This window comes from Petromyzon marinus, chromosome 9 (assembly GCF_048934315.1).
Source record: "Petromyzon marinus isolate PM22_M1 ecotype Great Lakes invasive population chromosome 9, UKy_Petmar_22M1.pri1.0, whole genome shotgun sequence".
Taxonomy (NCBI): Eukaryota; Metazoa; Chordata; class Hyperoartia; order Petromyzontiformes; family Petromyzontidae; genus Petromyzon; species Petromyzon marinus.
Genome location: NC_133675.1, coordinates 4959646 through 4987611, shown reverse-complemented (window position 1 = coordinate 4987611; position 27966 = coordinate 4959646). Strand labels below are relative to the sequence as shown.

The window sequence follows — 27966 nt, the reverse complement described above, 5'->3', positions numbered from 1 at the left end:
GTACTGGGATACAGGGTGGGAGAGTGGGAGAGTGGATAGGTGGCGACAGAGGGGTGTGTGGTGCGGTGGTGGTGGTGGTGGTTGTGGGGAGCGGTATGGTAGCCGTTAGCTCGCCACGCTACGTACCTAGCAACCGGAGTTCGAGTCCCACTCATGGACACCAACATCATCAGTGACGATTATCTGGACCGGTCCTGGACGTCCGCTAGGTCGACTCAGCCTCAAATGAGTACCTGGTGCGGTGTGTAAACATCGTAACTGGGGAGACAAAGGCGGTCGGCGGTGTTGCTGGGCATCCTACCGTGCCGCCCTTCATAGGTGCTCGCTCATACGTAGCACTTGCTCCAAAAGTCTGTCAAGGCTATGAATGGGATATTTGTCTTTGTAAGAGAGTTGTGGTGGTTGTGTGACTGATTAGTGTGATCGTGTTTGAGTGATCGTGGTGAGTGTGGTGCGTCTGTATTGGTGGTGATGGGAGAGTGTGACTATATATGTGACTATAGGTATGTGTGGCTGGAAGTGTACGCGACTGTGTATATATGTGTAAAAGACTTTGTCAATGCACTGCGCGCGTATGTAACGTTGTGAATGAATGTGCATGCATTAGCATGTGGAAATGCATATGCATACTATTTACATATGAATTATATGTATACGTGTGCAGGAAATGGCTGAGCCAGGATTTTTAGGTACGGGAGGCAACCCCTCCAGCAATGACAAATGATAGAGGAGTTGTTAGTAAGTAAGGACTTGTTCCTTGCTTTTTATTCGAAGCGTGTGCGGCGATGGCGCAACCATCGATCGAGAGTCGAATTCGAACCGCGTTGTGTGATCGGCATCGCGCTCGCTGAAGGTGAATAACCGCTTTGCCGTTACTTATTGCCAATTATGGACTCAGACTATTGTCCTATCATCTCATAGAGTCCCTGGTACGTGATAATATGCTACACAGTGGCAGGGGGGGTCGCAAAATGCCGATGAATTACCAATAAACCCCAATGATCCGATCTAAATTAGGGATTTCGATCGGATCATTGGGGGGGGGGGCACGCCCCCCCCCCCCCCCCACTGGCTCCGCCAGTGTGTGCAGGAGTGTATGTGAGTGTGTGAATGTGTATGTAACTATGCCAACCCACTGTTTAGATGTGCGAATGTTTGATTGTGTATATGTGAGGTATATAAATATTGCCAGTGGGGAGACAAAGGCGGTCAGGCGTGGTGCTGGCCACCCACCCCTTCGTGTACCGTGATGAACTCCATCGGTGCTCGATAACAGTCCTTGCTCCAAATGTCTGTTAAGGCTATACGGGGGGATCTTTGTGATTGTGTGTATAACTGCGAATGTGTTTTGTGTTTTCCATGCATGTGTGTGAATGCGTAACATGTGTAAACGTCTGTGTGTGTGTGTGAGTGAAGGTACTGTATTCACTATTAACATTTTAAGTTGGTTCTCGCGGTGGTGGTGGTGGTGGGGGTGGCTCTCATAACTCAGGGTCACAGAGTTCGCTGTGCTGCAAGGCTGGGTATTGGGAGGCTGTGGGTAGGGTCATGCCCAGTTCTGGTTGCTTCTGTCGTCCATCAACACCGGCACCATCACAACCACTCCACCACTGAGCACCACCAACAACACACGCCCCTCATCGCATCCACAAATCCCCTGCCATGAACTCTGCAAGCCCCCCTCCATCAGCACCACCACTTACTCACACACCCCCATCCACCACCACACTAAACAATAAAACTTTTTTTTATTTTACCAGGTAAGGTACATTGAGCTATGGAGCACTTTTTCAGAAGCGACCTGGTCACAAATGATCGATCACGTGGATGTTTATATCAGCCAGACACTCTGAATGCACGTTTATTTTAAATGTGGAGGAGAAAACCGGAGGACCCTGATACAAAAAAAATCCACGCGACCACGGGGAGAGAGACACGCAAACTCCAAATATACAGCAGCAGCAGGCGTTAAGGGCGGGATCGTACCCACGACCTCCTGCATACCAGGCGAGGGAGTTAACATCTCGCCACCGCGGCGTCCCGCACATCCTCCACCACCATAAACCACTCCACTATCCCATCACCACCTCCATAAATACCCCATTTCCTGACCATCACCTCCAATCACCATCAACTCAACCGTCCCATCACCATAAACCCTTCCACCACCGCACCATCGCCACCCAAACCTCCACACATTCCTAACCACCACATCCCCTAAAGACAAAGACAACAAAAAATCCCCGCATAGCCTTAACAGACTGTTGGGGCAAGTGCTGTTAGCGAGCACCTATGAAGGCCGGCACGGCACACGAGGGGATGAGTGGCCAGCAGCACGCCCGACCGCCTTTGTCTCCCCAGTGGCGATGATTTTACACACCGCACCAGATACTCATTTCGAGGCTGAGTCGACCTAGGTGAGGCCCATGACCGGTTCAGGATAATCTTCACCGGTGGTGTTACCCGGTGCCGGGTTCGTAGCGCAGCGCGCTAACCATCTATAACACCCCCAACATACACACACAACCACCACCACCTTATAGACACACACAACCACCACCACCACCTTATAGACACACACAACCACCACCACCTTATAGATACACGCAGCGCGCTAACCATCTATAACACCCCACACACATAACCACCACCTTATAGACACACGCAGCGCGCTAACCATCTATAACACCCCAACATACACACAACCACCACCACCTTACAGACACACACGCACACTGCACGCGCGCATCTCCCCTTGCCACCCACCAACCCCACCCAACCCCCCACCCCACCCCACCCCCCGGCGCGGCAGTGAACCGCCCACGCACGCGCTCGGCCCTCGCCCATTGGCCGCGCGCGCGTCGCGAGGCGCGCCGCCATTGGCGCGCGCGCCCCGTCCGCGTGCACGGCCGCTGATCCGCGGAGCTCATAAAGAGGAACGGCGGGAGGCCGCGGCGAGTTGTGAGGAGGTTGGGGGGGGCAGTAGAAGGCGAGCGTCGGCTACGCAAGTCGCGACGCAACCCGCCCCCCCACTGCCCGAGCGAGATTTTTTTTTTTTAAAAGGTCCGTCTCACCAGTCCCCTCCCTCTAGGCTCGTCGTATCGCCCTGTGCGTAAAAGCCGACCCCGTTCTCACCTCGGCCGGGTCTATTCAGTCCGGTTGCTTTACGCAGCGCACGTGTGCGCCGTGTTGTTTCGCCACCCACCCCACAACACCTCTCTACCCCAGCCGTGTGCGCTATAACGGCAACGCAAGCTTCGACGGCAACAAAGACGGATCCCGTAGCGGCGCACGTGAGGAAGCCCGCGCGCGAGACTGAATCGCGGTGCTTTTGTTAGTGTGCGGACGGCGATTTTGAGAACGTAAGGGGAGGCGAGGCGGATACAACGTCTTGAGACACGCGCGCTAACAGAGAGGAGGAGGGGGGGGTTCTTTCTGCTGTACTTACTTCCCCCTCGCGGACGCTTAAAACAAAACAAAAACCCCAACAATTTGGCTTCGTGAGCGCCTCCGTGGTGTCGACGGGTGAGCCGAGTCCACCAAGGGGGAGGGTTTTTTTTTATTAAAAAAAATATTTCTGAGGCGAAGTGTTTGAGGCCGTGTTTAACAAACAAAAAGAGAGAGAGAGGAGCCCCGCGATAGAAGCTCGCCGACTCGGGCGAGAGTTCTCCGGGAGGAGGAAGAAGAAGGAGGAAGGAGGAGAGGACCTGGGGAAGGAGTCCGTTCCTCTGCTGCCGCTACCGAGAGAGCATGCATTGTTCCAGGTAATGCGACTTTGCGTTGTGCTCGTATTGTGACGACCCATTGTGTTGCTGCTACTGCTGCTGCTCTTCTCCCGACGATGTTTTGTGTTTCCGTTGTTGCTGTACTCGTACACCAACCCGCTGTCGCCTAACCCACTGCACTGACCAGCGTGGTGAAGTATGGTCAAATACACCTCTCGCAACACGCGCATGATGCCGGGAGGGGTGGTGGTGGGAGGGGGGCACTAATCATCCAGCAGTGGATTGATTTTGTGTTGTTTGAAGCTGGACGTTTAAAACACGGTTTGTGCGGGGTAACGTAGTCGAAACTCATTGTTATAATGTATTTCGTGTGCTCCAACGCCTATGCGCCCCCTTCACCGTGACTACCCACTTGCACTGACCTGCGTGGTGAAGTATGGTCAAATAACCTCCCACAACCCGCACGATGTGGGGGGGGGGGGGCAGAAGGTCCTCATTCATCCAGCAGTAGATTGATTTTTTTTAAAAGTTGACCATATGTCGTTATTCAGGAAACCCCTTGGTCTGCCCGGCGGTTAATGTAGCATTTATGTTACTTAACCAATTGTAAAATGAGAATTAACAAAAGGTGTGTGAAACTTCCTCATTATTACGTGTGTGAAACGTTTAAGTTGTGCGTTTACATGAACGCACAACTTTTTCGACAGTGTACTCCTCACAAAGATGCATTACATAAAAGTTACTTACTGCCTTTATCGAAATACCACGATTGCAACATCTCCATAGCTTATAATAATAATAAAGAATTGTATGGAATTCCATACTGCGCCAGTCTGTTGAAACTTGGTTAAAGTCCATTAAGGTCACAATCGCACAGGGTTGGGTGTGGGATTTTCGAATTAACCGCCACCAATTACCATCCACTTCCTACGACACCAACAGATGCTCGCGCCGAACATACGATTTGGTGCTATTCGTGTAAAATTAGGTTCATTAATACCAGGCTGCACCCCAGAGACAATGGGACTGACACACGGGAGATATTCGTGTAGTAATTTACATTGTAAAGAAGCTATAATCCAACGTATAAATTGACACAACTAGTTTCAGCCGTGCATCAGCAACTTTTAGTTAGAAGGCAGCGGATGTACTTGTTGGCAGTGCCGTGTCTGCTGCCAGTGAAATTGAACTCGTTCCAGGCGAGGTTAGATTTGAGTGTAGACACTTCTTCACTTCAAAGAGTCCAAAATCACTGGAATGTTGTGGCTTTTATTGACAAATACTACCACCCAAGTAATAAGTCATTTAAGACACTGCCAATCCACTGCAGGATAAAGGTCTTCCCCCCTCCCATTCCGTGGCAGTCGTGTCGGTTTAATGACACTGTAGTTTAACCTCTGGTCAGTGTGGGTTGGGGTAGGGGGCATGTTTGGTTCAGGTATCACTCGTCACTCTTGTTATCCATGGCTGGGAATCGAACTTAAGTCACCAGTCGACTGTATTTAGAAATAACAGGCTATATATACTGACGTACAGTACGTGTTTTTGCAGAGTTGTACTTGACACAGTTTCATTTGAAAACCTGAAAAACTGGAAATTCGGAAGCGCTTTACCCTGCTGCAGTGGACTAAGAAAACTCTCAAATATAGCAAGAGGTAAAGATCATTCTCCACGCTTGCATGGACGGCAAAGAATGCAAAACCAGTTTTACAAATAACACCCGCAAATCTTATTTTAATGAAAAATACCACACGGCGTCTTGCGTTAAACGAAGAGTAGGATCACAAACCCAAGTGAACGAGCTGCGAAAAAGTGAGCCGTTGCTGGGGGAATTGCGCAAAATCACTTGCGACTTGCAAGCGTTGGCACGTTTCATTAATGCCCTGCTCTGTGTAATGGCATCAATTTAAATGCTATAAGGGCTCCTTTTTTGCAACGGTCCAGTGATCGTTATGGGAGAGAGATTGCCGTGAAAGTAGGTGTTATTTGATAATTCAGGGGTGGGTATTTTGTTTAGTCATCCAGTTGAGTGAGAGGCTTGGGGGGAGTGCATTTGGCACTCAAAATTGGAAGCTGGGTGACATAAGCCAAAAGCAATACTGGTATGAAGTTTGTGGGTTTTGTGGCTTGGGAGGGCAGGGAAAGATTGTACAACCCATTTTAGTAACAATGGTGTTCTACCTAAAGCTGCCTTCTGAAAGCCATAATTGTATTGTTGACGTTTGGGTTTCGTCATGCATTGTGAATGCATTACATTATTTTATGGTAAGCATGATAGCGTTAAGGTATTATCGTCTTATAAATCTGCTTCTTCGATGAGCATGACGACGTGCCTAAGCAGAGTGATGGTGTGTCACGGTGGGCAAAGTTTTTTGTTTATTTAAAAAAATTATTACTACTGTAGTTTTAGGGCTGGGGGGGTTGGGAAACAATTACCACCATTCGCTGCCCTCGCCAGTTTTAATCCGCTGACGGTGTAATATTTCTCTTCCTCCTCCCCCGCCCATGTTTTGCAGTGCCAGAGTTCTGCAAGTCCTGCCTCCATCCCACCTGCACACCTCGTCGCCCTTCATCATGCCCATGTGCGATGTCGCCATGACCCTGTACTTTGCCCCGTCGCCTCCTCTGCGCGGATTTCTGCCGGCGTCCTTCCAGGCAGAGTCCAACGGCTTCCAGTCGCGGGCCGCGTTTCGCTGGAAAAATGCGCGCAAGCCCCTGCGCTCCTGCATCAGCAGCGCCTCCTCCATCGCCGCCGCCGCGGACGCGAGCATGAAGAAGAAGCGCGTGGTGTTTGCCGACGCCCGCGGGCTGGCGCTGGCCAGCGTTCGTCTTTTCTCGGAACTGGAGGACCCTTGTCCTGAGCTGCTCCAGTTCGAGCTGAGTGAACTGCACCTTGAGGAGGTGGTGTCCAAGCTGGCGCCCGAAATCAAAAGGAACGGCATGGGCGGTGCTAGCGGGAGGCTGGTTCTGGACTTTACACAGCCATCGGCCGACTACCTGGACTTCCGCAGGCGCCTCAACGGCAACATGGTGAGCCTGGAGAACTGCTTGCTAAACGAGCGCGTCCTCTCGGGCACCATCAAGGTGAAGAACCTGGGCTTCGAGAAGACGGTCGTCCTGCGCATCACCTTCGACACGTGGAAGAGCAGCACGGACGTGGAATGCTGCTTCCTGCACGACGCGTACGGAGGCTCGGACACGGACACTTTCTCGTTCCAGGTGGAGACGCCGTGCCACGTGTCGCCCCACGAGCGCGTCGAGTTCTGCATCAGCTACACGTGTTCGGGGACCGAACACTGGGACAACAACGGCGGCAGCAACTACCGGCTGGCGCACGTCTCCTCCGCATCGTCGTGGAAGGCGGCGGGGGGGTTTGACAAGGGCCGGGATCATCAGCAGGAGGCGGAGCGAGCAAACGCCACCGTGGGGAGGCTGAGCCGATACGAGAAACGCCCGGAGGTGGAGTGCGACCTGTACGGGAGCCCTCGCATCGCGCAGGGATTGTTCCCCGAGTGGCAGAGCTGGAACGGGTTCAAGAATCAAAACCCATATTATTAGTGGAATGTTTTAATTAAAAGTTGTCGGCGTGTGCTGATTGAGCATCGAGAGGGGAGGAGGCTTTTCAAACGCGCGTCACGACTCGGGGCACCGTGCCACTGGCGTGAATTAACCCTAATCGTTGGGTGTGTGTATGCGCAAGCTGCCTTGTGCGCTTTGGAATCCCCAGCTGCACGGTGTGTTCCAGGCCTGCTTTGAGCACCCACGCAAATCATGTGTTTTTGACGTGCCACTTAAAGCAGCTGCAGACATTGTTGTTGCTTCAGAATTATAATGCATTAATTTGGAATCTCGCGATTTTAATAACGATGTAATGAAAATGAAGTCACAATCATGCACAGAGCACCAAGTGTTGGACTTTCTCAAAAGGGTCACTACGTTTTTTTACGTTTAAATATTGATGAACTCGAGCCATAAGGTCATTGCGTCGCATTTTGAAGAGTGCATCATGGAACGGTTAATTATTTCCTTAATATTTTTTTCCACAATGAATTGCTATGAGAGTCGCTTTCACTATTGCAACTTTCAAGAAAACTGATGGTATTGGTATCTCCAGGACTGTTCATTAGAATGTGATTGGGTAAAAAAATGGACGTTGGACATTGCTGCTTGCTCCAAATGGTCAAGGAGCTTATACACCAAGCCTTTTGCCCATGTGTTGACATCTGGAGTATGCATTGTTTCTCAGTTATTAACCAGAGCCCCACACTGCTTGCTATTCCATGCATACCAAGGAGGTATTTTAATACACATTATATGGATTATTTGTTTTTTACTTCTTGTTCATTGTCTAATGACCAACCCTTTGCAGACATTTGAGAGGATTGTTTTAAAATAAGATTGTCCTCAATGAAAAGTCTGTACGCAGTTGTAAAATATTACCTTGCAGCTCCGTCCACCGCCCCCCCCCCTTCCCCCGGGTCTTCAGGGTATTCGGTGTCTTCGGTGCGCAAGCTCTGCTCCTCAGCCACCCATTTCAAGCAGCGTCGCGTGTCCGAATGATTCCTTTTGCGAGAGGGTTTGTTTAGCGGCCACTTGCGGTACAGTTGAGCGCAAATGACTGACTTGGCATGCCACTTATACTGTGGATGTTACTGTGTAAATGTTATTCCAGCCTCGAAACTGTTAAGAGCTGTTCATGTTTGCGGCCCCCCCGCCGCCCGTCGGAAACGAAGGAGACCGTGCAAAGCAAAACCGGTTGAGCAGATACACAAACTACCTAAACACGCCGTGCATAACCCGACTGAGTTCTCAAACACAAGTGTGTTCAATAACGTGCCGTGCGTCAATAATGAATTGCCAAACAAAGTGTGTTAATTCTACATTCGCCTATTGTTTCAAGATTGCCTTGTGTCTGGTAATGTTTGAAAAAAAAAGAACTGACGATGAAGGGTGTTAGTGTTACGGAGTTAATGTTATTTATGTCGTGATAGCAACTGTAAATAAGCCATCCGGATCGTACTGAAAAGGACTCTACAAGTCTCCGAGCATGTGTATAGAAACTTTTAAGTACATAACGAGCAGCTACCAGATAAGCCTAGCAGTGCCTTTTTAGAAAGATAGAAGTTGCTAGATTGAGCAACGTGATTTTGCTATTGTATTGTACATAATGCTCTTGGACAACTCCAATTAGCAGGGTTGGCTACGTACGGTGCGAAAGAAGTTCAACATACATTGGTAAATGCAGTAGGAAGCGTCCTTAAATTTGCATGAAACGTTTGCACACTACTGTATACTAATCGGGCTATTGCGAAAGTGCATTGCTTGGTTCATTTTGTTGTAGAGCAGGACATTTGGGACTTTAAAACAGGTCGTTGCATATATGAGAGCATAATGTACAGGAATGTCTTGTTTCCTTCATATTGAAGGACCCCACTCATTTTCATTAGTGTGGTGTGCACTACACGTCACATAATAATAATAAACTTGGTTTTCATGAGTATTCACAAATACAGGAGATGCAAGGGCAAAAGGAGGGGTTCGTATTGCTGCGTTTATAGGAACGATGTTTTACTTTTTTAATTCTCACAATATATTTGGTTTCTCTTCAGCAGAGTGCTTTGCAATCATAATTTTTTTAGGATTGGTTTGCTCTCCTGTAATAACTTGATGGTGTTTTGTGCTTGAAAATTATTTAGCAATATCGATATTGAATCACCAATTGATGGTATGGGTGCGTGTGTGTGGTTTTGTTTTAGCTACTGCCAAAACAACCACCCTGGGATTTGGGAATTGTCACTTGTATAGGATATGTAAGGGAATGTTAGCAATGGGGCAGTGACATTTGACCTAATAATTGTGGAGACCCATGCAATTGTGTTATAGCAATACCTAATGTCCATAACCTTTGAGAAATAAGCTTGAGAAAAAAAGCAGTGGCACTACATAGGCTTTTGAAAATTATATAAATATGCTTTAAAAAAATTAAGTGCAACAAAATGGTGATGCAATTGAAATGTAATGCTATATGGCGAAACTAAACTTGACGTAGTTTTAGAAGTTATCACACATGCTTTTCCAGTTAAATTGGGTATTACATGCTTTTATAAGTTGGCAGTGGTCACAAAAGCGAAGCTGGTATAAGAGAACTGACTGGCGTTTGAAATGAATTATGTATATCGACGGCAAGCGCAGAGCCAAGTGAAGGTCCACTGAGTAAGTGCACATGCCAGAGAAATCTTCAATATTTCCTTTCTCGTGTTCTCTTGTGTAATCTAAATTTCAACTCAAACTATTTAAAGTCTAACAAATGGCTGTTGAGTAAATTTAGTGCTTGGGAGGGCATTGGTAAATGGATACTTGGCTCTCGCAGTCTGTTTGGCGTGTGCGCCTTACTTGATGCCAAAAGTGGAAACTCATGTCGGTGTCAGGTTTACATCATTTCGTATTTGAACACCCACTGCAACACCAGTGCAGATTAAGGTAATTTTGTACGGGGTAGGGGGGGAGGCTGGATTTCAATTCTAACCTGACACTTTAAAAGTTGGCTCCATGAAATCGTGCCTATCACCCTGTGCCTTTTGGGTAGACCCATCTTACATAGGCTGCCATATTACAGAAACCAAGAAAGTCATAGAATGTGGTTATTGGCTCTTGTACTATACAACCACCTCTACAATTTGTGCGTAATTTATACGTTTTCATGAGTTGTCATTTTTGCCATCCTGTACCAGATTTTTTTATGTTAACTGTGAAACTAGAGGGATGTAATGACTGTACACTGTGCAATAGGTTACTGATTGAGACTTTTATATTCACAAAAAAGATACTTCTGTTTGAATGTTTGTTTTTGGTTTCGTTTTCACAATAGGGTTTTCTGTGGCTGTGTTTACGTTTAATGGTTTGTTGTACAGTGATTTAAATAAAGGAAGGTGATGTTATCCTGTGCGCGTGTGTATTATGGGCTAATGAGACCTTGCTTTTTCGATTTAATGACTTCCATGCATCGACTTACATGGGAATGTTTAAGATTTTTTTCATCATTATTGATTCATGGTGTCACGTGATCCCTCCAGCCACCAGAAGCCGCTCCACTTACCAGTGATCCAATTGATTCTTTAAAGCAATCGCAATGCTGAACTGTGACAATTCAATTAATTACGAGTATAACAAATCGTTACACTTCCTGCCTGTGTACAATTCTATAAATGAATTGTACTGTTTATGTAACCACATGTTACATAAACACAAGTTACATAAACAGTAGTTGCACGTGTAATCTTTAAAAAAACTAGAAGCGGTTTTGCAACTCAATTGAACGAGGACATACTTAATGTCCCAAATTTATGGCAACTTACAGCTGAAAGTTACATAAACAGTAGTTACATGTATAATTTTGCAAATCCAGAAGCAGTGTAGCAATACTTGAACAAGAACATAACGTCCCAATTTTGACAACTTGTAGCTAGCTATGTGCCTGTTATACACAGAATTTGCATTCAATAGGATTTTATCACGAGTTGAGAACACGCTGACCTACTAACGTAGTTTGTAATGGGAAGCAACAAAGCCGTGATGGCCCATCACATTTCGGTATTGGGGAGTGATCACAGTTGGGAGGATTTAGTTGGAGAAAACCTAGGTTTTGAAAAATATACCACCGTTAGTCCACACCAGCCTCCCACACTTTTTCAGTGAGCCAAATCCATGGAACAGCAATTTATTATAGTACGAGTACAATAGAACCACGTATTTTACAAATAAGCGTTTAATTATGCATCATTTAACAATAATCATTATGCTCATGATACATGCAGAAGATTCCTAGTGTGCCGATATGTTTTGTTACAATATATACAGAGGTAAAGTACATACTAATGTGGCACTGTGGTTAAACCCATTGGCTTCCAATACAATCCTGGATCAGTTTCATGATTGTACTCCGTCTTCAAGATGCCCCATAAAGTCTGTGTGCCTATGTGTGTGTGTGTCTCTCTGTGTTATCTCTCTCTGCTTATGTGTCTCCGTGTCTGTGTTTTGTCTCTCAAATTTATCAATCTTTGGAAGAACGTAAAGAACCAGGTAGGGTGTTGACTATTATGTTAGCAGACTGTGTTGTATTGCATTAGATTTAACCGTGACTTAACCGAAAGAACCAAAGAGTAATTCCTGAAGTCACGAAAGCTCTAAACCAAGTTTATGCCCCATAAACTTTTTTATTTTACGAGATAAGGCCCACTAGGCTATATAGCTCTTTTTCAGAAATGACCTGACTACACATGTTAGCTCATCAACAAAGTTGCTTATCACGTTAAAATGTATCGCAGCCAAATACTCCAAACGCATGTTTCTAAATGTGGAGAGAAAAACCGCAGGACCCGGAGAAAAAATTCACGCGACCACAGGGAGGACATGCAAACTCCAATTATACCGGCATCGGTGTCAGAACAAACCCACGACCTCCTGTATACCACGCGAAAGAAATAACACCGCCACCATAATTCATCCCTGCCTAACCCTCCCCATTCATCTACCCCTCATCTTCTGTCGAAGTCCCCAGTCAAACTTGGCTTGATGAGAGGTCACGTATTTCCCTCTGCTGGCCCCATAGTCTGGACCTACCTTCCCCCAACTAGCCGTATTGTTGCCTTCATGTATCTTTTGCCCACCTATGATTGACTATCTTTCGTGAAAAAAAGGGAACAAACACACATTAGAGGCGTCATTACCTTTAAATATGTTGTGGTCACGGGCAGAGACACATCATGGCTAGAAAGGATGGTGGCTGATGGGACAATTGTGACGGAATTGCAGCCAAAGCACAAGACTACATCGGAAAGAGGGGATGCAGGATATGAATTGTTGTGAACGAATACATTAATATCATCGAAACCCGTCTAGAATTTAGCGAGGTTTTTTTCTATCAATAAAATACTTTTGGAAAATGTGCAAATTAGCTTAAACAAGTGGATAAATAAATTAAGTAGTGCGGTGCGAAATTAACGACGTGGGCGAATTAAGTGATTAATTAAATATCCGAACAATTAGACGAAATGAGCGCATGAACAAATGCAAAATAAACGTATGGAGTTTAACAACAAAAACCGTGAATAGATGCACAAATAAGTGAACGAAACACGCGTGAATTATTGAATGAAAAGGGCGAAAAATATGAATGAAATAACACTGTAACAAAAAAATGTTGTTCCTGGGTAGTAAGTGTTATTTCCTAATTGCTTATGCCTCAAAAGTACAGAAAATGTCTATTATTCCCCACAAACTTTGCTTGTGTGACCAGGACGGTGATATTTTGAAATTTACCTATTTTCAATGAGAAAACGTGGTGTGCGTTTTGTGTCATTCCTTCGCATAAAGTCCTGGTCACAAAAGCCAAGTTTGTGGGAAATAACAATAGCCATTTTCTATATATATATTTTAGGCATAAGCAATAAAAAAATAACACTTAACAACCCCAGGGAAAAAAATCGTGTTACAGAGTGAAATCACCCCCCACCACCACGTAACGCTGAATCCTCACCACCCCCCCATTGCCCTCTGCCGTTTGACTCCGCGTGACGTGAAGTTTGGCGCTAAAACGGTCCACGGACGCCTCTAAAACTCCCCAAAGCCTCCCTCTGCCTTCTCGTGTTTACCGTTTATTATTAACACTTAAACGTTCAGTCGAAGTTCACAGAGAAATAACACGCGACTGCCCGCGGCCGCGCGTTCCGGGCCGACTTTATAATCGTCAGTCCCGCGGCCGAATTAGGTCGGCGTCTTGTGCCGGGCCCTCTGCTGCCTGTCCCACGTCAACCCCCCGGGCTTGCCTGAATCTCCCGCCGCGCTTGGGGTCCCGGATCCCCGGGCCGAGCATGGAGCCGGCGGCCTGCAAAGGCCGACGTGGCGGTAGGGCGGCCGCGGCTGTCGCCAAGGAAAATATCCCCGGCTGGCAGGATGACGGGCACGCTGATGTGGTAAATGCGTTTGTATCATTGTCGTGTGAGAGCTTTGTCGATCCGCTGCTAGATGAATGCTTCCCTGATGCGTATGGGGGGGTGTGTGTGTTACGTTGCTTCGCCATACTGAACGCTGGTCATCGCGTGTTGGTGATAGCGAGAGGGTAGGAGGTCACATTACCGGTTCAGATGTCAACTTGCCACTGATTGTTAGCCGTGGTCGGGAATCAAACTCGTGTCGATATTGCGCGGCGTGCACACCACCACTGCCGCACTCGTGTTATAATCCCTTAAATATCCAGTTCGTTTTAAAATGCCTTGGGGTCTTCATCAAAGGTATTTTATCATAACCGCGCTGGTCTGTGCGGGGCGGTGAAAAAATACATTAACCAGCTTTAGTCTCATTCTTGGTTCTTTCGGTGAAGTCACGTAGAAGGGAAATAATAAAATAATAAAAATACAACAATAAAATTATCACGACCTTTCGATTGCAACACAAGCAATCATCATCAGGTGTGAAAACCTGATTATGATGATTGCTTGTGTTGCAATCGAAACGTGAGAATTTTATAGTTTTATATTTTTTATTATTTTATTGTTTCCCTTCTACGTGACTTTACCGAAATAACCAAGAATATAAATCCCTGCAGTCACGGAAGCTTTAAATCAAAGCTTTAGCCTCGTTCCTGCGATGTCTATGGGACATTTCTATTGCTAAAGATAAGCTTTACTGATCTATTATTTTGAGGACCTCTGTACGTTTTCATCTTAAGATAACCTTACCGCTACAGCAGCGTGTTTTTTAAACAATGCATTAGTTTGTTATCGCTATACATCACTCGAACATCAAAAAAATTGCTTCGGTTATCATTGTCTCAATTAGGTGTCACCTATTACAAGTGCAGCATGCTTTACAGTCCTAATAGAGTTCACTTTTGGTAATGATTAGGGTATAAGACACGTCACGATAGTTGCATTTTAATACTTTTGCAGGATTTTGTGAAGGAAGGATCAGCATTGAGGATCGAAGCGAATGGCCTTGCTGAGACCGAGTCACCGTCCAACCCTACACCAGACCTTGAATGCGACGATCAACCCAACCCTGAACAATGTCTCACAACTTACCAGGTCGTGCGAATGGGAAGGAGTGAGTTGTGCAACCATCTGACTCGACTGTCACTTGACACCAGGTGTGTGCTATTTATGTCATAATGATTTTTCCTCTTACCCTTGTTTAATAACTACCATATGAACACATCACCTGCCCGCGTGTAATCCCACTCAGAGCGAATTGAAGAGTTCAGTGGAGTCATTGTTTTAATTTGCGAGCCATTTGCCTGAGATGATTATTTATACCGATGTCATCATACCTGATTACATGAATGTAAATTTGTCTTTTAAAAATATGCCTCAATTGCATCAATCCAAAAGTCTATGTCAAATTTGGCAGATTTGTTTTCTTAAAATGCTGATGACGCATTAAATAGTGTTGAATTTTAAAGTTCATTCACTCAGTTTTCAAGAAACTATGAGTCATTATTTAGGTAGTTTGCAAGTGTTGTTTGGAAAAAAAATAGATATATCCTGACTGCATACATTTTTGTTTAAAAGTTGATTTCCTATGTGCATCCTTGTTTCAAGATGTTTACCTCATTTACTGTACTTTTTGTTTATCCCAAGTCTCCCCTTGAAAAAGCTCATTTTGGTTTTCATGGGCTTTTAGCTGGTTATAAATACATTTATTTTTCTGCAGCGTGAAAGTTGCCTCCAAATGAGATTGCTAATGTGGCGTCTGTACTTTTGGCTTTGCTCTTGTGGTCTAATCCAGTGGGACCAAGGAAGTGCTACGGCAAAGGCTGAAGAGCTACTGTCAACTTGAGCACCGCAGGAAAGGTTCAGAGGACAGGTCTGCATGCAGCGAGCGGCCTGCGATTGTGAGGAGCATACTACATGCGAGCAAATTGGAGCCGTGTGCCTTCAACTACATCTGTGTGATCGACTTCGAGGCCACTTGCCAGGAGCACAACCCTCGGGACTTCCCACATGAAATAATCGAGTTCCCTGTGGTTCTGCTTAATACCAGCACTCTGCAGATTGTACGTCCTTTTCATTGTTTTTGTATACATTTGCTCTTTTCACCCAGTTCATGTCTTGTCATGTTAGTCCCATGACTCATAACAGGTTAATGTGTCATTGCATTTGCCACAGCTATTCTACATTTATCTGCATTCTTAGCTGGTCTTATATAGGTTTCAGTAGAACAACCAGTCCATTCTACACTTGGTTATCTGGTTATTCAGCAGTCTTATATTTCTCATAATATGCCTTGCAGGATGGTGCTCATTAGTCCTGCAGCTAAACTGATGTGTGGATACCAATTCAGTTTTATAGATTTAATGATCAGAAGTCGGCTTTGATGTTTTCCAATTGTCATTTGTCTTATGTGGACGTAGTGACTTTCTGAAAAATCACAACTCCATTTCTGGGATTTTAATTTCATAGTTTCTGTAAACATACAGGGCTCACATCTGTATAGGGACAATTATAGAACTAGTGTTCTTATAATTTGTACCTTCGTGGATATTATGATGTTCATGTGTTCCATATAGTTTCCAAATTGGATAATACTAGCACTGCCCTCACACTTGCAAGGGATACATGTCCGGGGAGAAGAGTGGGGGTGAGTATTGACGTCAGCATGTACGGACCCAGCTCAACACTGTGATGCAGGTGATGTCATCACGCTGATGTGCATTGTTACATCACTACCATGGACATGCCTGCCCAAGCGCCAACCAGAAGTAATAGTTATGAGTATGATAAGATGGCTGTTGCCTTTGCGATGCTTGACTCCAGTGTTTCTAGAAATGTTCTATAATTTGTAATGGCTTGTCCAAGGTAGGTATATAATTTAACTTCATCGAGTTGACCTCTGCAGATGTGAAGTCCTTGATAATGAAATAGAGTTGTTCTATCCACACAAAGGGCACACCATTTATATACTTTATAAACATTGTCACCTGGCTATCACGTTGTTTTATTCTTAGAGCTAGAATAAGCAAAAAAGCAATTGTTCAAATATATTTGTGTACAGTTATTAGATAACCAGGTTAAGACCAACTTGCTGCACTTGAAACCGGTTTCAAGTGCAGCAAGTGACTGAAATGTAGATTCACGCCCAGGATGTAGAAATGCTGGCTAAGTGCCCCTGACCACAGAGCCAACTAGCCACCTCAAGTCGCTGGTTATTTAGTCGGCAGTGTTTAGTAAAAGATCGTGTGAGAAATATTTTAATTATAGCAAATTATTATTTCTGATCATGTTGTTAAGATCTGTTTTGTGCACTTTCTTAGGAGGATACATTTCAAGAGTACGTGAAGCCATTTCTGAATCCCACACTCTCAAATTTCTGCACTTCCCTAACGGGGATAACGCAGGTAAACTACATTAATTAAATTTTGATTTAAAGCTTTCGAGACTGCAGGGATTCATATTATTGGTTCTTTCGGTAAAGTCACATAGAACGGAAACAAAATAATAAAAAATCACAACTCCATTGCTGGGATTTTAATTTCATATTTTCTGTAAACATCAAGGTCTCACATCTGTATAGGGACAATTATAGAACTAGTGTTCTTATAATGTGTACCTTCGTGGATATTATAATGTTCATGTGTTCCATATAGTTTCCAAATTGGATAATACTAGCACTGCCCTCACACTTGCAAGGGATACATGTCCAGGGAGAAGAGTGGGGGTGAGTCTAAACGTCAGCATAGTTTTCAAATTTTCTTGTTGTGGTTTTCACACCTGATGATGACTGCTTGTGTTGCAGTCGAAACGTCGTGAGAATTTGATTGTTTTATATTTTTATTGTTTCCCTTCTACGTGACTTTACCGAAAGTACTAAGAATACAATAATTAAATTAATTTATTTGCATCTGATGTATTTCTGTAATCATATCTCTTTTACGAAAATAAATCAGCATTATATTATTTTACTACATTATGAAAAACACATTCTAAACGCTTTGCAATTCTGTGGGTTTAAATAAATGTGAGGGTATCGTGTGTGTGTGTGCGTGCGTGTAACCTAGGAAACTGTGGACGCTGCCGACTATTTCCCTGAAGTAATCGACAGAGTTGTAAATTGGATGAGGCAGAAGGGTCTTGGAACAACCTACACTTACGCGATTCTTACCGATGGGTAAGGGCTGTTTGTGAGCTAAGCCAGACATACAGATGTTGACATTTATTTACAAGACATACACAGCTCATGTATAGTAATGTTTTATGGGCAAATTCATAATGTGACCCCGTTGTATTTTGTAAACCATAAATTATATTGTGGATTTGCAAATGATATCACTTTATGCATCATTGTGTTGTCAGGTCCTGGGATATGGCACGGTTTTTAAACATCCAGTGCCAACTCAGCCAGCTGCCATACCCACGCTTTGCAAAGAAGTGGATAAACGTTCGCAAAACCTTTTGCTACTTCTTTAAGGTGAGGGTCTAAAATATTGCCCACGTGCTTATATTTATACAACACAATTGCAACAATCGTATAGGTTACTTAGTGGGTGCCACACGCACTAAGCTTAAATTACTAGTCCTCTCGAGTTTTTCTGACCTTCACGTTTTAGCACGCCCAGGGGGAGTTAACTGTAGTTTTAAGCAGAGGGTCAGGCGCCATGCATCAAAAGCTTTTCAAACGACGCTGACGCAAGACGCAGAAATAGACTTGGCCTTTGCAGGCTTCAGCTCGATCACTCGGATATAATCCCCGTGGCCAAGTGCAGAGCTGCGTGTCTCCATAGGAGTGATGATTTCAGCTCATCAGCTGGCACTCACTTCATCTCCAGCAGCTTAACCTTTATGTAGAACATTTCACGGCAGCTGTGATTTATTGAACGCACAGGTTAATGGTGTGGCCTGATTTTCTTGAGTTGATATCTCCATTGTGTATTTTGATTTGGTCTGTATTTGATTTCATTTATTTTATTTTACAATTTTTTCACAGCATGGTAACGTGCTGCGTGAAGTTTTTATTATTATACAATAGTTGTGCTTTGTCAATTTAGAGCCCCCCCCCCCCCCCGACGCTTGTGCAGGTTGTGGAACTTATGTGACCTGTGACCATACTTCACAGGCTGCTCAGTGCAGGTTGTTGTAGGCAGGGAGCATAGAAATACAATCCAATGTGTTTTGCTGCACTGCCCTCTGCTGTCCGCAACATATTTCCGCAGCCTTATTACAACCTGTTGGTGCGTGGCAGTCAAGTATCTCGGCTCAAAGCCGCTTGGCTTCTGAAATCTGATGGATTAGGCACAGTCCGAATTATTTGGTCATTGTCCAAATGCTGAAATGTGCTCCCTTTAAATGTATAACCTTACAATAGGTGCGTGTGTGTGTGTGTGTATTTTTCCATCATATTGTATTGGAAAATAACTCGCAGGGGTGCACCGAAAGGATATTAAGTATCGCGTTGTCATTCCAGAACCTGTCCGCTTTGGAATGCATATTTGCATTAGTGTAGTATCTCACCGATGCATTGTCTGCCGTGCCAAACGTGCTGAAATAGGGCACGTCGCCGCATTGAAAGCTCCCTGACAGAGTGGATGTTTGGTCTCTGGAATCGCAGTGACCGCCGTTCCAATTAGACGTGACATTAGGCTGGCACCAAATAATTAATTTTACTCGCATGACATTTAAGGTTATTAAGTGGTCTAATGACGTCAAACATTGTTACGTGCTTTTCAAGACATCAAGATCGGTCATGATGAACTTTGTTTATTGCCAGAAGCCCTGCTTGCAAGCAACAAGCTATGGCTGCATGGTGTGTAATCTGAATTCGGAGTTTGCACCAACTATTGGTCAAAGACATTTGCCCAGCGAATGAATGGATTCTTGGTTGTTTTTGCTAACTTAATTTGAAGTTTCCCAACTGAAGTCACAGTGCCTCCATGGTGTCAAACTAGGTCTAATTAGATCATTTTCATTATTCTTTAGTGGTAGCTGTATATGTTTCTCCATTGAAATTATTCCTGGTGGCGAAAGAGAATGTTTATTCAACAGTAACTCAATCAAAAATTATAAACAATCTACCGAGCGTCGTGAGACATCAGAAGGGTTAATCAGAAATGAAAGTTAACACCAACCCACTTGAGAGTCACTGCCCCTGTTTTTATACAATATTTATTTCATGTTCACCATGCTAATATATTTAAAGTTCCTGCATGAAATGCAGTAACATTTCTATGACCTTAATTAATTTCATGTCACTTTTGCAATACAGACATCAACATGGAACTTTTCCTGATAAAGGCTTTACCCTGAAATGCCTATTTCCCCATAAAGTTATTTCCAATGGAGAATTAATAAACGTCTATTTTTAGCCTGTCAATAAACACTGCTTTGGTATCTAGATACTATGTCTCTATGACTTTGGAAATAATTAAATCATTACCATGTGCTGGATGCTATAGTTTTCTCCATGTTATACACAAGTGCAACTAGAAGAGACGCTTGTGATTTATGTACAAAAGCATGCAGATGCGGATTAATTCATGGAAGGATATGGTAAGCCGCTTTGTAATTTTGAGTAGAGAGTGACCAAGAACACTTACGTACAGTGAGGGAAAAAAGTATTTGATCCCCTGCTGATTTTGTACGTTTGCCCACTGACAAAGAAATGATCAGTCTATAATTTTAATGGTAGGTTTATTTGAACAGTGAGAGACAGAGTAACAACAAAAAAATCCAGAAAAACGCATGTCACAAATGTTATAAAGTGATTTGCATTTTAATGAGGGAAATAAGTATTTGACCCCCTCTCAATCAGAAAGATTTCTCGCTCCCAGGTGTCTTTTATACAGGTAACGAGCTGAGATTAGGAGCACACTCTTAAAGGGAGTGGTGAGAACAGTTAGTGCGATGATTCGCAAATGGAAGAAACACAAAAGAACTGTCAATCTCCCTCGGCCTGGGGCTCCATGCAAGATCTCACCTCGTGGAGTTGCAATGATCATGAGAACGGTGAGGAATCAGCCCAGAACGACACGGGAGGATCCTGTCAATGATCTCAAGGCAGCTAGGACCATAGTCACCAAGAAAACAATTGGTAACACACTACGCCGTGAAGGACTGAAATCCTGCAGTGCTCGCAAGGTCCCCCTGCTCAAGAAAGCACATATACATGCCCGTCTGAAGTTTGCCAATGAACATCTGAATGATTCAGAGGACAACTGGGTGAAAGTGTTATGGTCAGATGAGACCAAAATGAAGCTCTTTGGCATCAACTCAACTCGCCGTGTTTGGAGGAGGAGGAGGAGGAATGCTGCCTATGACCCCAAGAACACCATCCCCACCGTCAAACATGGAGGTGGAAACATGCTTTGGGGGTGTTTTTCTGCTAAGGGGAAAGGACAACTTCACCGCATCAAAAGGACGATGGATGGGGCCATGTACCGTCAAATCTTGGGTGAGATCCTCCTTCCCTCAGCCAGGGCATTGAAAATGGGTCGTGGATGGGTATTCCAGCATGACAATGACCCAAAACACACAGCCAAGGCAACAAAGGAGTGGCTCAAGAAGAAGCACATTAAGGTCCTGGAGTGGCCTAGCCAGTCTCCAGACCTTAATCCCATAGAAAATCTGTGGAGGGAGCTGAAGGTTCGAGTTGCCAAACGTCAGCCTCGAAACCTTAATGACTTGGAGAAGATCTGCAAAGAGGAGTGGGACAAAATCCCTCCTGAGATGTGTGCAAACCTGGTGGCCAACTACAAGAAACGTCTCTGTGATTGCCAACAAGGGTTTTTGCCACCAAGTACTAAGTCGTGTTTTGCAGAGGGGTCAAATATTTATTTCCCTCGTAAAAATGCAAATCAATTTATAACCATTTTGACTTGCGTTTTTCTGGATTGTTTTGTTGTTATTCTGTCTCTCACTGTTCAAATAAACCTACCATTAAAATTATAGACTGATCATTTCTTTGTCAGTGGGCAAACGTACAAAATCAGCAGGGGATCAAATACTTTTTTCCCTCACTGTATAATTTTAAAAAGGAGGTTGTGATGTGTGAGTTGTGTGCTGGATGGATGAGGGCAACTTACTCAGCCAGGCATTGTAGTTGCCACCCAAAGTTTGGCAAGCTTACATATATAGTTCTATGCATATAGAACAGCTTTTTGTGTTGTCCTTCCCCCGCACCTTTGATTAGCACAATTGGATACGTACGGTATAAAAGATGGTCAACATACAACCATGTTGAAGGCTAACACTAGATGGTGTTGACTTTGCATACCAATGTGATATATCGCAGAAGATAAAAACTATTATGGTGAGATATTGTGGCATCATATATCGCCTTCATGATGGCTTGCAGCGCTGCAATTCCTTGTTCATGACACTGCTGGCAGAAGGGCCTCCATGAGAACGAGCTCTCGAGATAGATTTCTGATGGTACGTGGTTTAGTCTTCTACAATGGCCAGATAGCTTAAAAGAGGTAAGAGTACCAGAACGTATACAAATGACCTTTAATTAAACTAAAGAATAAAAACACAAATTCTTCATCACTCCCATAAGTCAGCTATGGTAAATACGGGGAATTGAGATGAACCCCATTTTTATAGCATATTTATAAAACACGCTTTTGGACGAGGCTAATGTTGATGGGTAATGCATACCTTCTTGCTGTCGTGAGATTTTTTTTTCCTGTACTTTTTAAAATATATGCTTGCTCAGTTATCACGGGAAAAAACGAAGCTCTCGCACATGCTGGAGTGCTTGGAGCTGCAGCCCGAGGGCCGAGCTCACAGCGGCCTGGATGACTCCCGGAACATCGCGCGGGTGGCGGGCAGCCTTCTCAGCAGGGGGTGCTGTCTCCGTCTCAACGAGCGCCTCTCACAGGGCCGCGTGACGGCCGTGCGCGGGGGGGAGACCCTCGCCGCCACCCCCGTGCCCTCCACGCCGCGGCACAAGCACTCGCGCAACTCTCAGTCGCCCAGCCGTCTGAGAATCTAGCGGCGCCGTCATTCATTCCTTTTTGGGGAGAGGGAAAGTGAAACAGATGGTGCGAATGAATGTACGCTTTGACGCGAAAGTTCATGTGCTGAGTCATTGAACCATATGTCAAATACGACTAGTTAATATAAATTGCATTGGTGTGGTGTGCTGGACTGTGCTCTTTTTTTCTTCCATGTATGTATTGAAAATGTATTTGTTTTATATAATAGTAACATGCAATTTTTTTAAGTTAAACTGACATAATTTGTTTTATTTTGTAAATGTGGACTGTAAACATGTAAAATTGGGTAAACAGTTGAACTTTGTGAATTGTACATTACAAACATGGTGGGTTGTTGCTGCATCGTCAAAACGATGCACCAGTTGTACAACTAACTGGTAAGCCACATTCAAATCAATGCTTGAGCACAGTGGAATAATTAATTTAAATTTGGAGATGTTTTCATACATTCTGGACCAACATTTTATTGGCACATAATTTGACTACTAGCACTAAATGACTAACATAATATTTTAAACTGACAAAACAAATTATGAAAGGCATTTATAAAATTTAGCGAAAGCATCGGACCAAAACTTTGGTATTCCTTTTCAATAAAATAAATTCGCAAGATCATTGTCATGCTTGTGTGTACACCGTCAACTCGGGCAAACATTTTCTATTTGGCTTTATAAACACTGAGTGTTTCTGAATGCCGATAACAATAATTGCGCTAAGTGTGAACACATGATTTGGTGATACTGCTTTGGCAGTGGTGCACAAGCACAATAAAAAAAACTTGTCAATAACAGCTCTGTAAGAAAAAAATACACGAGACGTTTCGAGATATGGCCCTTTGCGCATTTATGTGCAATGAGGATGGACCATTGCCCGAAACGTTGCCTGTTGTATATTTTCCCTTGTAAGGCAGTGTTATTGTCGAATGCACTGTAAGATCTGCGTGCATTTGTAACTGGACTCATTTGACGTGCGCACACGCAAATTAGACTTGACTGCACACGTTGTGTGCGGGCAGACTGGGGAGTGTGTAAACGGTGCACTTGGCGTTGGCATTTTAACACGGTGCACGACTGCCCGCTGCAGGAGACGGGCCGTAAAAAATAATGTTTCGAGCGGCCGTGGTGGGGGGGGGTCAGCGACATTGTTATGCCAGAATTCTGAAGAGCCTCTTTTTTGTTCTTGTCCGCTTGAATTCTACATGCTGGGAGCACCTGCGCCTGCTTGGAATTTTAAGGCGACGCCAAGAAGATTATGGCCAGTTCACGAGTACCGTTCGTGGTGTTGAGACTCAGTGGAGAGAATGCCTCGACATCTCTGCTAAAATTGCGTTCATTCCATCGCGCTCGGCAGTACGGAGCACTCGTTATCGGCCCTGATTAGAGAGACCTCACTGCTGTTGACACCGGGGTCACACAGGGAATTCAAGCTGCCGCTGCATGTACAAACGCAATGTATGCGTACGATTTTCTGTATTCTTAAAGGAGATTGTGATGGTTGGGACACGTTTGCAGCACATTTTGCCAAGGTAGAGTGGTACCCAGGGGTTGGCAATTGGGATAAAGAACTAAAGCAGATGGTTAGAGACTCTGAGTGGCCCTTGGAGGCCGGGTTTCAATTTTACAACAGTGCTGTTATCTAGCAGAAGGGAATAAGTTATGGCATCGGTTGCATTGGCAGTGATCTTTTTACCTTGTATATTTCAGCTGAATAGCCAAGCAGCTGAGTCGATTTCTTCCTGTTTCAAAGTCGACTCCTGCAACTATCAATCGGTGATACTGCATTGACAATTATGCACAAGCACATACAACAGAAAAATATATACCATTCAATAATACTACCTTGAAAGGAAAAAATACTGTATATATTAATTGAGATTTTGGGAACATCTATTCAGAGACCCAGTCATTATTGCGGGGAAATCAATATGCAAAATCACTGGTGTTTAACTTTATCATAAAAATCACCATCCTTTTCATTGTCATCCTCGAATCATGTATGACAATACTCTTCCAGGCTTGCATCAAATCGAATACACCGTCTCGTGCACCTATAGGGTGTCGTCGGCGCTGTAGAGAGGTGGGTTTGGTGGAGGAGCAGATAGGGGGGCAGATTGCCTTGGGCTTCAGATCCGAATGGAACACACAAAAGGCCGGGGGGGAGGGGATCTTGGAGAGGACCTCGGGGTGTCTCCGAGTCACCTGTGTTTTGCAGACCGCAACGAGAATTAAATCTTGACGCGTCAGAACATTTGGTTGACTCGAGTGTAAAACTCATTTTGTCCTGGATTCCGATTTGGAAAACATTTAAGGGGGAACTGCCCGCGGCATTGGACAGCCGAGCGGCAGTGATATCGCGTGTCCGCCGAATGAAAAGGAGTGCCAAGAGTTTGTGTGACGAACGTCACCGCATCCCGCAGAACCTTCAGATGCACTTCTGCGGCCGTCTGGAACGCTTTCTCCCTTCCAATATTAGGAAGTCTCTGGAGATATGCACTTGCAAATCATCTAGATTGAAAACTCGTTCCTTTAGAACTGCCTTTTGTGTTTAGTTTGTCCTTCCCCCCCCCCCCAGTACCTATTATAGAGCGGTTGCTTACGTATGGTGCGAAAGAAGTTCAACATATAGACACGGGGGGGGCTCGTGGCATTTTCCCCCAGGCCTCCAAAAATATTTAGACGGCTGTGGGTTTCTTAATAGCATCCTCCCAGTGTGGCGATGAATGCTGTGCTCAGTAAATCGGCTTTTGATTTGTAACATCAAAGCATAAACAAAAGTGCGGCACGAGGAGTGCCACACGATGGCGTGCGTGAGAACACAAATATTCATGGTGGGATGGAAGGGGCGCGCTGCAGTACTTCGTGCGAAAGCACTATAAACCTCAGCCACCCGAGTTAGATTCCCATCGGTGGTGAGTGATATCTGAACTGGTCTTGTATCCCCCCCACCGCATCATCCTCCACAAACTAAACCCATTCACTGACCAGCATGGTGAAGTATGGTAAGATAACTCCCATGACCGAAATAGTGTGGAGAGGCCTTTATCCAGCAGTGCATTTACAAAGAGCTGTCCTTTATTTATCACTGTAAATAGTAAGGCATTTTTAAGGCTATCTGCGAAAGCAGGTTTTTTTAATCATTGCCAAAAGCAGTCAGTTAATGTATCACCTTCAAGTGAGGTTTATAATTAAGAGTGGCTTACTCCATATCTGAAATTGCAGTCACCTGTTAAAGGTGCAGACTGCAGTGACAGCATGTGGATTGGGCCTTTGATGAACCATTTTCCAGCCGTGAATCCCACACCTGTGAACCTACGGGTGGAATAAAACATGTGGTTAGCTGCATTGCCCGTGGTGCACAAGCACAGATACCAAAAAACTACAAAATTCGTCAACAACACTGGCCTTGAAAGGACAAATATAGGAGTGACTTTTCGGGTAATGGCCCTTCTTCATGTGCTATGAAAAAGGGCCATTCCCCAAAACGTTACCTGTTTCCATTTTAAGCAGTATAATTGACGTGTTTTTTTTGCTATGTGTAAAATACGTGCAAAAACAAGTGAATGCGTGCTTTGCCTGTTAATGCGTGGCGTGGTTGTGCCGAGCTGGGTGCATGTTCTTTATTTTCACGTGAAACCAAATTGTCTGCCAAGCACCTTTGCTTGCCAGCTGGTACCACTGCCTTTGCAAATGTCATCGACTCATTCTTGCCCTGTCCTTACAAATTATACAATTGAAGTCCTGGGATGGAATGCACATTATACATTTACATGATTAATTTGAATGATTAAATGTGGTTAAACAGGCAAACTTTCAACTCAGAAGGGCTTCTGCGGCCGTGTGGAAGCCACTGGAGCTAAGCAATTAATAATTTAGATTGAAAACTCTTTTCTTGAGAACTGATTTTTTGTGTTTAGTTGTCCTTACCCCGCACCTCCGATCAGCACGGTTTGTTACGTACGGTGCGATAAAAGTTCAACATACATCTCGCCTTATTTTATCCTTGTATTTTTTTACACGTTCAAATGATGATACGAATATCGGGTATAATATTGTAGGATTTTTTTTATGAACAGGCATATATTGTACGCTCGTGGTAGTGCCTGCTCCCAGCCAGCCTAGCAGCGTTCCGGCACATTGCTGATGTAATTAACCTAACAAACACAAACAAATAGTGCATGCGTTAGAGGCGCTTTGGATGAATTTACGCATTCGTGACTTCCTTTCACATTCCTACGGCGCTAAGACACTGACGGAAGCTTCGAGAGATTAGAGCACACAAACTGAGGAGTGTACGCAATTTGCATCTCGGGTTGTCAAGAGGGAGAGCCTCGTCATTAATCTCAAGCTTGACCTACGCCTGGTCCCATGCCTCAACTCTAATGAAAACTGAACTGCTGGCCTAAAAAAAATAACCACAAAGACAAAGATCCCCCGTATAGCCTTAACATACCTTGGGGCAAGTGCTGTTCACAAGTACGTATGAAGGCCGGTATGGCACACGAGGGGGTAAGTGGCCAGCACTACGCAAGGCTGGCTTTATCTCCCGAGTGGTGATGTTTACACATTTGAGGCTGAAGGCCCAGGACCGTTTCAGATAATCGTCACTGGCGTTGGCTGTGAGAAGGAGTCAAACGCAGGTCGCTGTGTTCGTAGTACAGCGCGTTAGTCGCTAACCGATAGCCTATCGCTTCCCACAAAAACACTACACACGTACAAAGAAAGATCCCTTGTTTTAGCCTTAACAGTCTGTTGGGGCAAGTGCTGTTAGCGAGTACCAATGAAGGCCAGAATGGCACACGAGAGGGTGGGTGGCCATCACCACGCCCGACCACTTTTGTCTCCCTAGTGGCGATGTTTACACACCGCACCCGGTACTCATTTGAGACTGAACCGACCTTGGGGAGGCCCAGGACCGGTTTATATGATCGTCACTGGTGTTGGCCGTGAGCGGGAATCAAACCCGGGACGCTGGGTTCGTAGCGCAACGCGCTAACCGCTACACGACCGCTCCGCCCAAGATACATTTACACTTACACGAGTCTTGGAAATGTAAATTTCCCAGCGCAGATGTAGGATTTATTAATTTGAATTAAGTCAATAGAACAGCCAACTGCGACAATGGACCCAAAGGCAGGAGAGCCTAATATAACAAAGCCAGTGATAAAATGTGCTTTTAGGTGTTGAAAGATTTTTAAAAACACATTCACCATATAGTATTATAATCCATAATATCATCCAATATATTCTTGGTTCTTTCGGT

General features: G+C 44.7%; 2 protein-coding genes across 5 annotated transcripts; both read left to right on the top strand.

The window, feature by feature from the left end:
- The first annotated feature begins 2941 nt into the window (after positions 1–2941).
- On the top strand, positions 2942–10663 carry LOC116940661 (protein phosphatase 1 regulatory subunit 3C-B-like). 2 transcript variants are annotated; one of them, XM_032950783.2, is made up of 3 exons: positions 2942–3764; positions 5277–5380; positions 6242–10663. In XM_032950783.2, the coding sequence occupies exon 3, from the start codon at positions 6300–6302 to the stop codon at positions 7281–7283; it is 984 nt and encodes a 327-aa protein (XP_032806674.1). In that variant the 5' UTR covers positions 2942–3764; positions 5277–5380; positions 6242–6299; the 3' UTR covers positions 7284–10663. The 2 variants fall into 2 exon arrangements, with proteins under 2 accessions (XP_032806674.1, XP_032806673.1); XM_032950782.2 differs by lacking the exon at positions 5277–5380.
- A 2595-nt stretch (positions 10664–13258) lies between these two features.
- Positions 13259–23320, top strand: ERI1 (exoribonuclease 1). Of its 3 annotated transcripts, none has more exons than XM_032950786.2 (7): positions 13259–13696; positions 14807–14868; positions 15507–15774; positions 17032–17115; positions 17776–17885; positions 18071–18185; positions 22425–23320. In XM_032950786.2, the coding sequence occupies exons 1-7, from the start codon at positions 13595–13597 to the stop codon at positions 22701–22703; spliced, it is 1020 nt and encodes a 339-aa protein (XP_032806677.1). In that variant the 5' UTR covers positions 13259–13594; the 3' UTR covers positions 22704–23320. The 3 variants fall into 3 exon arrangements, with proteins under 3 accessions (XP_032806677.1, XP_032806676.2, XP_032806678.2); XM_032950785.2 differs by having other exon boundaries at positions 13261–13696; positions 14672–14868; XM_032950787.2 differs by lacking the exon at positions 22425–23320 and adding an exon at positions 20542–21655 and having other exon boundaries at positions 13262–13696; positions 14672–14868.
- Positions 23321–27966: the final 4646 nt, after the last annotated feature.